Source organism: Ailuropoda melanoleuca, chromosome 16, assembly GCF_002007445.2.
Source record: "Ailuropoda melanoleuca isolate Jingjing chromosome 16, ASM200744v2, whole genome shotgun sequence".
Taxonomy (NCBI): domain Eukaryota; kingdom Metazoa; phylum Chordata; class Mammalia; order Carnivora; family Ursidae; genus Ailuropoda; species Ailuropoda melanoleuca.
In genome coordinates this window covers 39,309,509-39,327,184 of record NC_048233.1, presented here as the reverse complement: position 1 = coordinate 39,327,184, position 17,676 = coordinate 39,309,509, and the positions used below count along the sequence as shown (strand labels likewise).

The following is a 17,676-nucleotide window of genomic DNA, read 5'->3' as shown; positions in this document are numbered from 1 at the left end:
CTTTCTTTCTTTCCTTCCTTCCTTCCTTCTTTCTTTCTTTCTTTCTTTCTTTCTTTCTGTCTGTCTGTCTTGGTTTTATTTATTTATTTGACAACACAAGCAGGGGAAGCTGCAGGCAGAGGGAGAGGGAGAAGCAGGCCCCATTTGAAGCAGGGAGCCCGATATGGGGCTCAATCCCAGGACCCTGGGATCATGACCTGACCTGAAGGCAGACGCTCAACCGACTGAACCACCCAGGCACCCCGAGAAAGTGATTTCTAAACAATAGATTGGTGGGTGAAGTGTTGCAGGCTCAAAGCCTCTGAGACAGTGGTAGGAAGCAGAGCCCCAGGGGGTCCAGAGAGAGAAAGCTAGAGAGGTGCCTGGATGGAAGGTAAAGGGAAGAGACCATTAGCCTGTTAAAGATTATGACTCTAAGTACCCACTGCCCTCCAGCAGCTTCCAGTTGACAAGTTAGGCATTTGAAAAGAACCAGCCATTGGGTGTCTGGCAAGGAAAGACAGGAGGCCGAAGTTTGAAGTCCAGAACCAAATTATAACTACAGAGATCAGTCCCTGATTCTGGGGGAGGCTTTCAGCAGAAGGCTGCAAAGTTACCAGAGAAAATGGTCTCCTGGTACCCACCGCTTCTAGTCCTGGTTACTACTGCCAAGGAGGAGAGAGGAAAGTGGGGCAGGCTTGGGGAGGACCACAGAGAAGAAAGTCTCTGGTTGTATGCCCAAAGGGCTTGACTGGCCTTGGGTAGAAACTGGAACCCATACTTCCTGGATGACAGCAGAGGACACTGGCCTGCCTGGATAGGATTTGGGAGAGTAAAGATCCAATTCAAGTATCATAGGAGGGTGGTTTGGTGCCAAGCCTAGGCTTGGAAGTAGAAGGATGCTTATCCAGGCAGCTAAGGACTGAAAAGCGACTAGGATTTATTAGACAGGTGCCTGCCTGGTTTCCAGGATGGGACACGCTTCAGTCGCAAAATGGACCAGCGGTGACCGGCTAGAGCCCCCGCCCCGGTGGGAGGGGGCGGGACGGTCCTGGGAGAAGGGCGGGGGGCGGGGCCAGGGGCCACTTAAGGCGGAGCCGGGGTGTTCTGGCAGCGCCGGAGCCGGGCAGCAGAGCCAGGCTGGGCTGGCACTCACCCACGACCCCCCTTTCCCTGCTATGATGGCCCGTCAGTAGCAGGTTCCAGACCCCCCGGGGGCATGTAGGCAGAGCTAGCGGCAGCCAGGTGCGCAGAGCCACAAGAGCTCTAGGGCACTCTGGGGGCGGCTCTGCCTGCTGCGCTCTCTGGCGCCTGGGGAAATGCCCAACTGACGGGCGAGCTGGTGAGGACAAGAACGTTCCCTTTGGCCCCAGTCCTCTGCATCCATGGCGTTGCCGGCCAGGCTGGTGCCCCTGTGCTGCTTGGCACTTCTGGCGCTACCCGCCCAGAGCTGCGGGCCGGGCCGGGGGCCGGTTGGCCGGCGCCGCTACGTGCGCAAGCAGCTCGTGCCGTTGCTCTACAAGCAATTTGTGCCCAGCGTGCCCGAGCGGACCCTGGGCGCCAGTGGGCCTGCCGAGGGGAGAGTGGCAAGGGGCTCTGAGCGCTTCCGGGACCTGGTGCCCAACTACAACCCGGACATCATCTTTAAGGATGAGGAGAACAGTGGTGCAGACCGCCTGATGACGGAGGTAAGGAGGACCTCTCCCCACCTGCGCCAGGGCATTGCCAACTCCTGTGGCAGCCCGGGAGGGTAAGCTGGGCTTCATCTATAGAGACCTTAATCTCAAAGATCTCTCCCTACCCTTCCACCGCCCCCCCCCCAAAAAAAACCCCAAACCTGTGCTCACTGGGCTAAGTGGTCAGGAGGGATCCTAACAGGGAGAAGCTGGAATGGGGAGGGGAGGAGGGACTAGTGAGAGTGAAGCTGGGAGAGACAGCGAGGGCGGGGAAAAGAGGATGGCGGCAGGCGAGACGGGAAATGGCTGAGGCGTGGACCGGGGGTCAGCTACCGAGCCAGGCAGGAAGGGCTGGGGTGAGCTGGGGGCCAGGAGCGGGCTAGGCAGCAGACAGAAAGCTCTACCCTTAGCTTGGCTCCTGACCTGATTGTGGGAAAGATCTGTGGGCTAAAGAGATTGAAGGAGGCTGGGAAAGGGGTGGCCAACAGTTAGGTCACCAGGCCATCTACCTGAGAAGGGGCTGGGCAGAATTGTCTTCAGCATGGGGGTGGCATCCTAGAACCGAGGCAAGACTATTCTAGTGTCTAAACGACTGTCTTGGGTGAAAAGTAGTTCTCAATGGGAAGAACAGATGGGCCCACCTGAAAAAGTGTTCCCACATCCCTCAAGCTCAGCTTAGCTCAGGGGTTTTCCTTGGAATTAAAGAATTAAATTCAATTAGCTTGTATCAAGCATCTGCTGCAATATGGAACCTAGCTGACCCAGGATGAGGTCAGCAATGCCTTGGGAGTGAAGGACCACCTCTGGCCAGTGATCTCAAATGTCAGACCTGGAAGGAAACTTGGAAATCACATTCTTCCACCTCCTCGCTTCAATTTTGCAGCTGAGAGCTGGGCCCCAAGAGGAAAAGCAATTTAATCAAAGTCTTAAAACTAATTAGTGGCATGGCTGGGACTAGAATTCAGGACTCCTGATTCTAAGTCTATACACTTTCCATTACACCACCTAATTGTGTATGGAGTGGGGAGGTGGAGGGAGAGGGAGGGGTACGGATTTCCTCCGATTAATTGCCATAGTTTTCCAGGTTACTTTGTTAGGAAAACCTGTGCAGGGGAGAAATAATTCCTTCTACTACTACTCAGAGATTGGGAAGGGGGACACTCCTTCCCTCCTTACTCATGGAATATTGTGGCCCTTTCCCCTGGCTGCCACCTGCAGCAGAGGGGCCAGGACAAGGGACAGGCCCAGGAGGGGCTCTGACAAGGCCTGGGAACCCCTCGGTCCTGCTTATCTCCCACACCCTGCCTGCAAAAGGCCTCCATTGAGTTGGCTCTGCACTGGGCTGCTGCCCCCGCAGGTCAAGGCCTCAGGGCCTCCTTAGGGGACAAAACGACAAAAAGTTGGAAGGAGTTACCACTTTTCCTGTCTTCCCCTCCTCTGCTCTCTAACCCTGCGGAGGTGTAGAAAATTCGGGAAGAAGGGAAGGAGGAAAATGCCCCTCTGACACTTAGGAGAAAACCAAGTCTGAGGTGAGAGGTCAGAGAAGGGAGAAGAAAAGGAAACTGTCCTCTCCGCGCCTCCTCCCGCGGTGTCCGTGCTATGGTGCGCGCCAAGGTCTCCAGCTCCCAGACTAGAGCCGCCCAGATAACCGTGGTAGAACTCCCCCGGGTGCAGGCTTCCAGCGACCACTGCTTTTCCTCCTCTCCACTCCCACCCTGCAGGGGGCCCCCCAGTTCCGCGCAAGGGCAGCTCCGGTTAATCTCAGGTGCTAACTCCCACGCCTATCTGGGCTGCATCTGGAACAGAGATGGAGAGACGGAGTCTCGGGGCTGGCAGAGCCTGAGCTGGAATTGGGAGGGCTGGTCGCGCGGGGGGAGGGGGCCCGGCGGGCGGGAGCAGGGATGGGGGGCGCGGCTTTCTGCCCTTTCCTCTCCCGGAGCCGGGGCGGCTGAAAAGCGCCTTTGTGGATGGAGCTGCTGAGTCCGCTTCTCCCGGCGCGTCCCCGGCCTCGGCCCGGGATTCTCGCTCGGTTAAGTCATCCCGGAGAATGGCCATTGTACTTCGCGCAGCCCCCGCCACCCAAACCCTTTTTCCAGCAGCCTTGATACCGCACGGCTCCGCTTGGGCACCTCTGTGGGGGGCGCTCGCTCCACGAAGGGGTTAATGCTAGGGGCCGAAAGGAGGAGGAGGAGGAAGGAAGGAAGGAAGGAAGCGATGCCCGGTGCCAGGGAAGGCAACGAAACAAAAGATGAATCAGGCGGAGGGACGGCAGCCGGGGCTTGGGGCGGGGGCCAGGCTCAAACAGGGGCTCCTCTTGGGGAGCCAGGCTGTTCAACCCCTCCCTGACAGAGCTTCCACCGCCCTCTCCACTCCTGCCCTCTCCCAGGTTGAGCCCAGGTCCCATAACGAGTGAGGGGCGGGCGTGGAAAGTGGGGAAAGAGTTCGGTATAGGCAACCCCTCTCAATCTCTGAGGTGACCCCACAGTTTTCCCACAACGCTCTGGAAAGGGAGTGCATATTGGCGACTACACCGCTTCGGATTCTCACTTCCCCAGGGCACTCAAAAGCTGGGAGGGAGTGCTGTGGGGCCGGGAAAACAAAGAAGAATCGACCCTCCCTTCCAGGTCCTTTTTGCCCCTGCGGTGGTAGTGGTAGTGAGGAGACTGACCCCTTTATTCCCCGCCAGCGCTGTAAGGAGCGGGTGAACGCGTTGGCCATTGCCGTGATGAACATGTGGCCCGGAGTGCGCCTACGGGTGACCGAGGGCTGGGACGAGGACGGTCACCATGCTCAGGACTCGCTTCACTACGAAGGTCGTGCTTTGGACATCACCACGTCCGACCGCGACCGCAATAAGTATGGGTTGCTGGCGCGCCTGGCAGTGGAAGCCGGCTTCGACTGGGTCTACTACGAGTCCCGCAACCACGTTCACGTGTCCGTCAAAGCCGGTACAGTAGAGGGTGGGTGGTGAGGTCCGCCCAAAGGGGGCTCCTTCCGGGGAAACTGAGACCGCACAGCTCTGGTGCGACCCTAGGGGAGACCAAGTGGGCGTTAGTGTTATAAACCATGCTTCCGTTTCTGCCCAGGTTGGGGCCAGATCCGTGGGAAATTACACGTCCCAGGACTGGCGAGGTCTGCTCTGGGCTTGATCCACATCTTTGAGAATCTGTACCAACATCCTGGAACTGCTGGTCTTGACTCAATCATCGCTATGCTTGTTCCCTGCAGATAACTCACTGGCCGTCAGGGCAGGCGGCTGCTTTCCGGGAAATGCCACGGTGCGCCTGCGGAGCGGCGAGCGGAAGGGGCTGCGGGAACTGCACCGCGGAGACTGGGTGTTGGCGGCAGACGCGGCAGGCCGGGTGGTGCCCACGCCCGTTCTGCTCTTCCTGGACCGGGACTTGCAGCGCCGGGCCTCTTTCGTGGCTGTGGAGACCGAGCGGCCCCCGCGCAAGCTGCTGCTCACGCCCTGGCACCTGGTGTTCGCCGCTCGAGGGCCGGCGCCCGCGCCAGGCGACTTTGCACCGGTGTTCGCGCGCCGACTGCGCGCGGGGGACTCGGTGCTGGCGCCCGGCGGGGACGCGCTTCGGCCAGCGCGCGTGGCCCGCGTGGCGCGGGAGGAAGCCGTGGGCGTGTTCGCGCCGCTCACAGCACACGGGACGCTGCTGGTCAACGACGTCCTGGCCTCGTGTTACGCGGTTCTGGAGAGTCACCAGTGGGCGCACCGCGCCTTCGCTCCTTTGCGCCTGCTCCACGCGCTGGGCGCGCTGCTTCCGGGCGGGGCGGTCCAGCCGACCGGCATGCACTGGTACTCTCGGTTCCTCTATCGCTTGGCCGAGGAGCTACTGGGCTGAGTGCGTCGAACAGAGAAACCTCCAGGCGCCTGCTGAAACCCGGGCGTGCGGGCTGAGATCTGGGGATGTGGGCAGCAGAGGATGCTGACTGGGGGGGGTGGGCGGATTAGGGAGAAAAATGGAGGCGAGACGGGACTGCTTGGTTTAGGGGCAACCTCCACCTGAGAGGAGACCCCTGGTCCTAGGTAGATGGGGTTGACGGTGGATACTCCTTGACAAGGACTATTTCGCCTCTTTTTCCCGAGTGCCTCAGCCCCACCCGATTATTTTATTTTATTTTCTATTTATAAATTGTAATATAATGATCTGCTTGCCCCGCCTGGCAAGATGAGGGGCCAGGGCACGGCGTTAACAATGTTTGACACAGCCAGCCAATCTGACTGTGGGCTAATAAAGGGAAGGCTTGCAGGAGCTTATTGGAAAATATCTCTATTCAAAGGGTGATTTCACCTCCAGAGGAGGGGAGAAGGGGACCAACTCTGAGTCAATACCTTGCTTCCGACTCCTCCCTCCTTGCCCAGCAGGTCTTCCTGCCTGCTTCCTCCCCTCAGGGGGGCGTCCCAATGGATCAGCAACTGAGACCAGAAGAGTCGTGCCCTTTTCTAGGCTGCGGGTCCCTTCTCCCACCCGGAGAGGACCAGCATTCTGCCCACATGGTTGCATACCGAATGTTGGAGGGGCCAGGGTTGTTGAAGAAGGAGGGTCCGCGCACGTCCTTTCTCCTTTATAGAGGCTCCCGCGAGGTCTCAGGCCATTGCACTACTGATACTTGAAGAATTCTGGTCCCTGATGGTTAGCCTGCAGTCCTGGTCCCTCCCTGAAGGCCATGAATCAGCCTAGTTCCCATCCTACCCTGGTGTCAGAGTCTGAATGGGGGTGATGTTTTATTCTGGGATGTCCCTGGACCAACTGATGACTTTTGGGAATCCCTAGTGAAGTTAACTGATAGTCCCCACACACTCTTGGTCAAGAGAAAGAACGGGAATAGAGGGCTGGAACCTATCTATCCTGAAGGGCTGTAGGCAGAGAACAGCTTCAAGCCCTGGCGTGTTTGTTTAGGGGAGATGGGTAGGCTTTCCAAGCAAGGGCATATAGACATTACAACTGGAGTCCTCTTCTTGATCGCCTGTCCCTGTTGTTGTTTCTACTGGCTTCCTCCACCACCCCACCCCCTCTTCCCTCTCCCATTCTCCCGGCTCTGCTTCCCTGGCCTGGATATTCCTGCAACCTTCAGGGTCCAATGCAGTAGACAGGCAGGAACTCAGACAGTCAGATGCTCCTGAGTTAGAATGGAAGCTCGGAGGAAGTTGGACTTCAGTGGAAGGGGAATGTCTGTAGATGGAGGGGTTTGGTGGTACCACCAAGGAGCCAGCCCTTGCCTGTAGCCGCTGTGCAGTTTCAGTCCGCAGGGTCCCTGCTATACACTGCCCTCTGGTGGCCGTCAGGATCGGTTCTCTTCCAGACCAAAGGAAAGCGATAACTGTGTACTGCAGGGGTAGGTGGACTGGACCTGCGCAGAGGAGCCTTCTCTCGGGAGGTGAGATGGGTGGGTGAGGCTTGGTAAGCTGCCAGGGCCGAGCCACAGGTGTCAAGGGCTGGTGAGCCCACACACCTCTCCTTGCGAAAACCCGTCCAAGCCTGGCATTTTTGCATCCCTCGTGCCTGATTTAGCTTTGCGGCTCCCAGGAGCTGGAGGTATAGTTGTAGCCAGATTCTGTGCACCTCCAAGTTATTACCTCAACTCCGTCACCTTGTGACCCTTGAGTTCCGTGTCTGGAGGTGAAAGCACACGTAGGGCTTCAGGAAGTGCTTGATAAAGGCAACAATTGGAAGCGGAATAAGTTTACCTTTAGTGTCCTTCCACCCACCATTTCCTTCAGTCCGTACCAGGTTCCTGTTGCCACCTCCTTCCCCCTTTCCTGATCTCACAATCCAAGCTGTGGATCTTTCCCAGAGCATGGCCTGGAAGTCAGGCAGACCTGCAGATACTGCTGCTACCCCAAGAAGATTGTTGACAAGATCAGTGTCTGTGCCTGGTGTAAAATAGGCACTCGGGCAATGTCTTCTATGCTCTGCTCCCCTTTCTCACGGCCTTTGCGGCTTTCTGCTGTTTGCTTCTCTCCTCACCACTCTACTAGAAGAAGGATTTATCCGTGGTTCCCAAATATTTGGGGGGTTGTGTTGTCCCTATAATTGTTTGATTTCATAACACTCCTTCAAAAGGTGCTGTGTGAAAGATTTGGGCTTGCTTTAAAACTAAGGTATAATTAAAAGTGATCTTGTTTTGAGAATTTACAGAATATTTTTTGATAATCTTGGCAAGATCTCTCTGCATACTGGGAAACCAGAGTTGAGAGCCACTGCCTCAAGTTTCAGTTGACCTTTTTTTTAACTCTCTGGAATCCAGACTTTTTCCCCCTTCCTCTCTTCAAGCTGGATTTACTGAACATCTACAGTATAGCACTGTATTAGGCATGAAAAACACACAAAATATTAAGAAACAGCTTCCTCCATGGAGGGAAGGTCTAAGATGGTTAACTACCAAAGCAACATTGTGACTTAATCAGGATGAGCTGAATGGGTGGAAAATGTCATATTAGTACAGAGAGCGCCTTGTGGAGAAAGGAGGGCCCGGCTAGGATGTTGAGGCGTGTAGGTGGAGGAGAACGGAGAGGGCATTCCAGGCAGAAGTAACAACATGAGCAGGCACTTCGAATCTGGAATGAAGTTGTGCGGGCAGCCTAGAGTTGGGAGATCGGGGAGTATACCTAAATGCAGCTAATGTTTCTTGAGAACTTACTACGTGTCAGGCCTTGTGCTAGCTCTTTACATGCATTCACATTTCCTCCTTACGATAACCTTGTGGGATTGTATTACAGATGAGGACACCAAGGCAAAGGCAGGTTTAAGTCACTGGCGCAAGTTACCGCCGTAGTAGCTGGTAGACCTGGAGCAGTAATAATAAGAAATAAGACTGCCTTGATGGACAGGGCCACGTCCTAGAGGGCCTTCAGACACGTTTGACTTGGTGAACCTGGGTGGCTCGGACGGTTATGAATCTGACTCTTGGTTTTGGGGCTCAGGTCATGATGTCAGGGTCATGGAATTGGGCCCTGTGTTGGGCTCTGAGCTCAGCGGGGAGTCTGCTGGAGATTCTCCCTCTCCCTCTCCCTCTGCCTCTCGCTCTCTCTCAAATGGATAAATAAAAAGTTTGGGATTCTCATTCCCTTCACTGAGTCACTAAGTCCTAGCTTTTTGACAGTTATTTCTCTCTCATTTTCATTGGCTCTCCTTTCTCCTGCCCGGATCTCTGACTTCCTTAACTAAAGTTACCTAGCCAGTAAAGGAAATTCTCCAGAGTAGAGGAGAGGGGACACTGAGCTTTGTTATGGACTGAATATATGTGTCTCCCTCCAAATTCATACACGCAAACCCTAACGCCTGTGTGGCTATATTTGGAGATGGGGCCTCTAAGGGAGTAATTAAGGTCAAATGTAATCATAAGAGTAGGGCCCTGATCTGATAGGATTAGTGCCTTTATAAGAAGAGACATCAGAAAGTGGCTCTCTCTTTGCATGCACCAAGGAAAGGCCATGGAAAGACATCGTGAGAAGGCAGCCAGGAAGAGAGTACTCACCAGAAACCAAATCAGCCAGAACTTTGATCTCGGTCTTTTCCAGCCTCCAAAACAGTGAGAAAACAAATGTTTGCTGTCTAAGCCACCCAGTTGATGGTATTTTGTTATGACAGCCCTAGCAGACTAATACAATCTTCCAGAAATGTCTGAAGTAAGAAGAAGCCAGTGCTAAGATGGGAGTCTTCACTTAGTGAAAGTAATGAACTCTGAAAAGTGAGCATTTCTGACCTAGAGGCTTGATGTGTTTATCCCTGACTGTGCCTCTGTGGTCTCTACTATATTGGAGGAAGCTTTCTTCTCTGGCTGGAAGACTGAAGCCACTGTCTATGGGAAGAAGTCTATGGCTGGTCAGGGTATTTCCCTGTGGGGATCTTGTGGCCAGTTAGCACATTCAGACTCTCCTCTCCCTGTTACTGTCTCTATGTGTGAATTGGTTGATGTATACACATGAACATCTCCCATTAGATGGGGGGACATCTTCAGTCAGGTTTTACTGAGTTCCTACCTTGTGCCAAATGCCGTGCTGTGCCATGGGGAGAAGACGGTAAGTCAGGCATGGCTCTCACAGCTCACCTGACAAGACATAGTGGTCGGAAGGTTGTTGAGTGTGGTGAAAGAGTTGAGGAGTGACATTGAAGCTGAGACCTGAAAGATGGGTAAGAGTTGTTCAAGCCCAGGGAACAGCATATACAAAGGCCTGGAGTTGGGGAGCAAGAGTAAACTGAACATCAGTTCAAGAGTAAAGGAGCATCAGTAAGTTCGGTTTAGTGAAAGGGAGGTGTGATATACTTGAAAGATTTCCAGCTTTATCCTGAAGATGAAAAGCAATGCTAGGATTGGAAACAGTTGAGGGGGGGAAATCAAACTTGCATTTTAAAAAAAGATATTGGCAACTTGATGGGCTTTTAGGGTCATCTTTAATCCCTAAGTAGGTTGGTCCTGCTCTGTGCATGTGAGTATTGCTAGTTCTGATCACAAACAGCCAATGCCCCTATCCCCACAGTGTGTAATGGGACCAGCTGGTGCGGGACAGTGTAGGGGTATTGGAGCAGGGCAGGATAGGATAGGGACAGATTTGAAGGTGATATCTCCAGGCCTGGCTTTGCTTCTCTCTGAAACCTAAACCCAAACTGTCTCTCAACGTCTCTCCTTGGGACCACAGAACCTAAGAACATGGTTATTTGACTCCACACTGCATGGTGTCCACACAGAAGTCCTTGGAACTGGGAACTCCTTTTCTGCTCTTCTCTTTTGCTTTCCAGCCATTCTTTCAGCAGAGTTTGGCTTACTTTGGAGCTGACGGTCCTGAGCTGAGACCGAGTGGCCACCCTGAGAGCCAGGTCTGGGCTGAACATTGCAGCTGCCCAGGGAACAGCTGGTTAAGCCCTCAGCAGCTGCAGCAGCTGGGATTCCACCCAATGTTTGAGCTGGGATTAATCCCATTTCCTCCACACACATCCCTTCCCTCTTCTAGTCCCTGGCTAGTCTATAGTATCTCCTAGAAGTTTTGAGACTAAATGTTACAAGTCTGCCCCTGAACTAAGCTGGAGCCTAAGTCACCCACCTTCCCCTTGGAGGGAGCTGACCCAAAGCACCTTCAGTCCATCACAGGAAGGAGGGTGTGGGTCTCTCTCAGACACAACTGCCTTTCTCTCATTCTCTTTATCCTTTGATAAACGGGCTAGGATGGATTTTTCTTTGAATTGTCCGATTTTCCATGACTGTTAGAATTGTCTAAAGAAGAAGGGGCTTCTTTGGTGGGGTGAGGAGGTAGATTTCCTTTATCTTGGAAAAGCTCTATACCATGGCCTAGAAACTTGGTGGGAGTGTTACGGGAGGGTCAAACATCGTATGGGTGGTTGTCACATTTCAACCACGATTGCTTCTCCCATAACTGTGATGCTACAGTCACAAACAATAGGGCTGTATATTCTGTCTGGTGCTTTCGCACCAGCTGTGTGACCTTGAGGAAATCACTTTGTAAGAGATGCCAGAGGCTACAATGAGGTACTTCCAAGAAGCTGGAAAGAAGGAGGTGCCCTGAGATTTGAACAAGGCAAATTAACACACAAAAGAACAAGGCATTTCCTCCCAGGCTCAGAGATTTGATTCCCTCCCTTCAACAAATATTTATTAGGTCCCTGCAAGTACTAATAGGCATTTTACTATGCTAAGGATTTTTAATATTTTTCTAGAGAAACTGGCAGTCATTTGAATAGATTGAATTAATTTAATTAGGTTTTAGCTTTGTGAAATGACCCGATCAGATTTGGATTTTAGAAAGATCACTCTAGTTGCTGAGTGGAGAATGGACTAGAAGGCAGTTAGTGAGTCCAGGGAGGAGAGCAAAAACAAAAAGGGTAGTGCAGTGGTGCAGATGAGAGATGATGCTGGTGAGATACAGAGATGGCAATGGACAGTGGAGAGAAAGGAACAGTTGCAGGCAATATTTATATTTGTGGGATTGATAAGACCTACTGGTTGATAGGATGAAGTAGGGAGTGAAGAGTAAGGAGGATGAGAAAAAGATTCCTCTCAATTTTAGCTGTGTGATATTAATATGTCTAAAATAAAAGAGAAGGGGGCGCCTGGGTGGCTCAGTTGGTTGAGCGTCTGACTCTTGATTTTGGCTCAGGTCATGATCTCAGAACCATGAGATCGAGCCCCTAGTCTGGCTCAGCATGGAGTCTGCTTGAGATTCTCCCCCTCTGTCCCTCCCCTCCCCCACTCTCTCTCTCTCTCATTCTCTCTCTAAATAAATACATAAATAAATAAATCTTTAAAAAAATACAATGAAATGAAAGAGAAAGAATAATTGATCAGCCAATATCACTCCGTTAATCCAAAATGGAATGTGGTAAAATGGACACTCCATCAATAAGAATTATTACTGTGTGCCCAGAATGACCTTGGTGAAAGAGGTGCCCCGTGTGGTCATTGGTAGGACAGGAATGGTTCTTCAGGCCTCCAGACAACTGTCTGAAATACCCCCATTGAGAGAGTCCTAATTTTCTACTCATCAGGTAGCAATCTGGTACCTCAGTAGAAAAGGGAGTGCCCCAGATAGAGGACACAGGCATTCTGGGTGGTGGAAAGGGAATGCGATGGATACATTGGCACAGTAGGACCCAGATCAGGCACTCAGAAATTATTGCAAAGCTTCCCTAGCATATGAATATTTGGAGGTGTCCCAAGCAAGTCCAGTTACCAAATTGGCTAGACTGAGTGTTCTTCCCAGGATCATCTTTCTCAGTGATGTCCGGGGAGAGAGCCAGACCATCTGCCTTCCTCTGGGCATACCTCTCTAGCCAAACTGTGAATTCACTTTCAAACTAATAATGATAGTTATTATGATGGTGTTAATTCAGCGAATACCAGCTCTTTCTTAGTAGAGTACTTCTCAGTACTCTATTAAGAAATGTATATCACAGGGATGCCCAGGTGGCTCAGTCGATTAAGCATCTGCCTTCAGCTCAGGTCGTGATCCCAGGGTCCTGGGACCAAGTCCCACATCCGGGCCTTGCTCAGCTGGGAGCCTGCTTCTCCCTCTGCCTGCCACTCCCTGCTTGTTCTCTCTCCCTCTCTCTTTCTCTGACAAATAAATAAATAAAATCTTTAAAAAGAAAAAAGCAAATGTATATCACATACATTATTGCATTTACTTCCCACCACAGCTGTGCAAAAGTAAGTATCCGATTCCTGAAGGATTTAAGCAGGTCACAGGGACCACTGGAGACATCTGCTATTGTTGTCCCACCCATTTCGTAGAAGAGAAACTGAGGCTCAGAGTAGTGAAGTAAACCGCTTAAGATCACGTAGGGAATAAGCTAGGATTTGACACCAGGTCTGGCTGACTGCAACGTCCATGTTGTTTCCATTATGTTTTGCTGCTGTGAATCGCGTTCCTTCTCCAGGCTGCTGCTTCTCAGCCTATAGTCCGGAGAAAATTGTGATACCAGGTGATCACCGGCTCTAATAGGTTATAATTCAATTATTTTGCATATTGCTAGTTATGGTCTCTGGATTGAGCAAGGTCCCCCGGGGGGAGCTAAGTACTTCCCATTTCCCTGAAATGGAGTGGCATTTATCATCTCCGTACAGCAGAAGTCAAGAGTAGGTGTGGGAGTGAGGGGAGAACCAGACCTAGGGAACATGCAAGGAAGACGCCTGCATGTATATCCTGGTTAGTTTTCTGTGGAGTGCCCAGAGACACATATCCTTCAATGGCCCATCAACATGTGAACAGCTGGGAGGTGCCCCAAAATCCACATGTCAAAAATCAGTGCATTAATTCAGTACTCTCCCCTTACCCCCACTAAAATGTTCTTCCTCCCACGTCTTCTAATCCTATTGATGGAATTGCCACCTTCCTTCACTTTGTCTGCTTTAATCAGGTCATCAACTTCACAACTTCCATCTGCAGCGCCCTCTCTATGAGCCTTCACTATCCTTCTTGTTGTTACCTGGTCTGGGCCGTCATCTCCTTTCCGGGTATCGGCCTCCTAATACAATTTCCACCTCCGGCCCCAACCTCTCTTGGTCCTACGTCCTCTACAGGGCCACTGGTGTGACCCTCATAAAGCACAGCTCTCCCTGTGGTACTGCCTCTCCCCATCACCCCACCAAGTTACTGGCAAAGATCCCTTTGCTCACTGCAGTGCTACCGAAACCTTGTACTGTTTTCATGACAATGTCCGTGGTGTCTCTCCACCTATATAAATGTTTAGTATTCTTCTCGAATTCTATTGACTTTTCTTACTACCAGCTTTAGCCTCTGTGCAAGAATATTTGTGAAGTCATAGTTTTGGTGTTATAACTATTGTTTTTCCCACGACACATTAAAAATCACATAACAAAACAAAATTTTAAAGTGTGTATTACCTGAATCATCTTACATACCACTAGTGGTATATTTTGAGAACCCTGGATCCTGAATAAAGGTCAAATTCTTTTTAGTAAACTCTACCCACAGTGTGGGGCTTGAACTCATGACCCGGAGATCAAGAGTCATAGAGTTGCATGTTCTATTGACTGAGCCAGACAGGCACCCCAAATCAAATTCTTTTTTTTTTTTTTGAGAGAAAGAACACGTGTGCGGGGGTGAGGGTGGGGCAGAGGGAGAGAGAGAATCTTAAGCAGACTCCATGCCCAGCACAGAGCCCCATGTGGGGCTTGATCTCACTACCCTGAGATCATAACTTGAGCTAAAATCAAGAGTCAGATGCTTAATCGACTGAGCCACCCAGGCACCCCTCAAATCAAATTTTTAAAGCTGGCATTCAAAGCCCTCCCTGATTTGATTTCAGTCTAATTTCCAGGTTTAATTTCCAGACAGCCCATACACATAGAGGGCTGCAGGTACAGTGTCCACACTGTATTTCCAGACACACAGTCTTCCCTTAACTTTTTGCTTCTTTCCCCTAGGGCCTTCACAAGCGTTAAGGCCCCTCTCAGTTATCAAGTACCATGTGAAATCTCTGATCTTTCCAGACAGAATCAAGCCCCTTCCTTCTGTCCTCCCTCCCTTCCTTCCTTCTTTCCCTCCCTCTTTCCTTCCTTCCCTCCCTCCTTCCTTTTCTTCCTTCCTTCCTTTATTCCCTTCTTCCCTTCTCTTCCTTCTTTTCTTTCTTTTTTTTTCTTGAGAATGGTTTCTCTCTCTATGCTTCTAACTATTCATGCTGTGATGTGAGACTTAATATAATTTTGCCTCTAATCTTTTACTTGATAATTTTCCCTCTATGTCATTCAGAGGTTAGATAGCATTCAGAGTCCTTGGGGGAAAACAGATTGCACACTCAAATGGGGGAACTGAGGAAAATATAATGAAAGAGTTGTTCATACTGTTCATAAAGTTGTGGGTAGGGTTAAAGAATATCTACAGCGTGGTGAAACATTGAGTCTGGCATCAGTGAGGAACACTAGAAGTAGTAACCCCTAGGTCCGAAGGGGCCAGGGAAGGAAGGGTTACAAGAATCCAGAGAGAAGGGGGGTGGGGGAATGGGCTAGACCGGTGATGGGTAGTAAGGAGGGCACGTATTGCATGGTGCACTGGGTGTTATACGCAATTAATGAAGCATCGAACTTTACATCGGAATCTGGGGATGTACTGTATGGTGACTACCATAATATAATTTTTAAAAAATCATTAAAAAAAAAAAAGAATCCAGAGAGAGCTGTAAGTAGCTGTAGTTGAAGGAAAGGGCCACCCAGCAGGGTCTGTGGCCTCTGGTAACCACATGAGTGAGTCCAAGAGAAACAACAAGAATTGCCAGTTCAAGCCACAGAATTGGGAGAAATAATACATTGTTTTTTTAAACCACCAAGTTTTTGTCATCATTGTTATTTTTAAGTAATCTCTATGCCTAACGTGGGGCTCAAACTCATGATCCTGATATCCAAAGTTGCATGCTCTACAGACTGAGGCAGCCAGGTGTCCCTGGAACCCATACTTTTTAAAATATAATTTATTTTTGTATTTTAGAAAGTAAGAGCATGAGAAGGGAGTGGGGTAGAGAGAGACAGAAAGGGAGGGAGACTCTCCAGCACACTCCCCACTGAGCGCAGAGCCCAACACAGGGCTCGATCCCAGGATCCCAAGATCACGACCTGAGGTGAAATGAAGAGTTGGTCGCTTAACCAACTGAGCCACCTAGGTGCCCTGGAACCCATACTTTTGATACAAACATAATAAAAATGTTTTTACTTTTCAAAGAGATACTTAAAACAGTTTTCTGAGAGCATTTAACCTTTATTTTGTCTCAGTTGTTTGAGCCATAGCAAAATATATGACACTGTCACTAGAAATTTTATTCCAAAGCCATTTACCTGCTATTAGGATGGTTTACTTTCTTTAGTTGGTCCTATATTGGTGATCTTTGTATATCTGTGGTCTTTACAAAGTAACCATTTATGCATTACTCTTTAAGGTGATTGATATTTAATAAACAAATATCTTGGTTCTGAGGTGTGCAGGTCTTGTAGATTGGCTCACTGAACATTTATTCCTAATCACCTTCTCTTTTGCCTTCCTTTACTATAGAGGGTAGAAAAGAAAATGCTAAACTTTCCAGGCTCCCTTGCAGCTAGAGATGGCCTATAATAGTTTGGTTTGAAGAGCTGTAGGTGAAAATCTGCTGTGAGATCTTCTCTTCCTGTATAAAAAGAAAAAGCCACAAGAGGAGGAAGCCCTTTGTCTTAGCCCTTTTGTTTTCCTCCTGACTGAAAACCAGAGAATTGGAGAATGATTTAATAAAGAGACTATTTACAAAGGTGTGAACAGGGTGTAGGGAAACCACAGGGGTACAGAAGCACCCTAGGATGAGTATCAGAGAAGCTATTACCAAAGTAGGCCTGAAGGGGAGGGAGCAACTAGAAACAGAACAAGAGACTTGTGTGTGTGTGTGGGGGGGATGTTGAAGGAGTGACTTGAAGGGTGCTAGGACCTTCAGCTGGGCGTCACAGATACTTTCCCCACTCCATCTGACCTGGGAGGGCTTCCCTTAGGCTGAACTCGGCTGAGATCCAGGGTGCAAGGTCTGCCTCCTGGAAACAAATCTGGGTGGAAAAGAATAGAGAGTTAATCTGGAAAGACAAACAGCACAAAAGACATCTCACTTATCTTTATATCCATACCATGCAACACATGGTGCGAGTATCTGGTACAAAATAGGAGACGAATAAATTTTTATTGAATTTCATTGAATCTAGTTCTTTGATCTACCCTGCAGTGCTTAAGACCCAATCTGGAATCTCCACCAACTCATTCAGGCCAAATAATTCAACATAAAATTGCTAGTCTGCAAAGAACTTCCTTTATCCAGTTGATAAGGTATTTGGGTCCCTTTCTGAGGCCAAGAGTAAGTGGCTCTTTGAAACAACTTTCGTAGACACGGACTTTCTAAAGCAGAAAATTCCACAGTTATACAAAGCCTGTCCTCCAGTACAATCTAACTGCTACATACCCACTTCATCACGCCCTTCCAGAAGAACTACCTTCTGGGGGCGCCTGGGTGGCACAGCGGTTAAGCGTCTGCCTTCGGCTCAGGGCGTGATCCTGGCGTTGTGGGATCGAGCCCCACATCAGGCTCCTCCACTATGAGCCTGCTTCTTCCTCTCCCACTCCCCCTGCTTGTGTTCCCTCTCTCTCTGGCTGTCTCTATCTCTGTCAAGTGGATGAAATCTTTAAAAAAAAAAAAAAAAGAAGAAGAACTACCTTCTGTGTGCTATCTATATGGCTAAGTCTCAGTTTCCACATCTGTAAGATAAGGGTGATAATAGCTACCCATCATTCAAGCCTCAGGTACAAATGTCACCTCCTCAGGCTTTCTAAGATATCATATGAAAGAAGAGGAGTACCACACAGCATTACTTTCTGGCCCATTAATACCTTGTTTTTCCTCCCACTGCAGTTGTAACTTTTTTTTATCATAGCTTATTATTTGTTTATCTGAAGATTGTTGTTCTTCTCCCAAAAGAATACTTGCTCCTTAGGAGCAAAGACGTTGTCTGTGTTGTTTGCTGCTCTATTCCC

At 50.1% G+C, this 17,676-nt stretch overlaps 1 protein-coding gene across 1 annotated transcript; it reads left to right on the top strand.

Moving 5' to 3' along the window:
- Positions 1-133: 133 nt before the first annotated feature.
- Positions 134-6,871, top strand: DHH (desert hedgehog signaling molecule). Its single transcript, XM_002927188.4, has 3 exons — positions 134-1,667; positions 4,342-4,603; positions 4,884-6,871. Exons 1-3 carry the CDS (start codon positions 1,365-1,367, stop codon positions 5,507-5,509), a joined length of 1,191 nt encoding a protein of 396 aa, XP_002927234.1. The 5' UTR covers positions 134-1,364; the 3' UTR covers positions 5,510-6,871.
- The last annotated feature ends 10,805 nt before the right edge of the window (positions 6,872-17,676 follow it).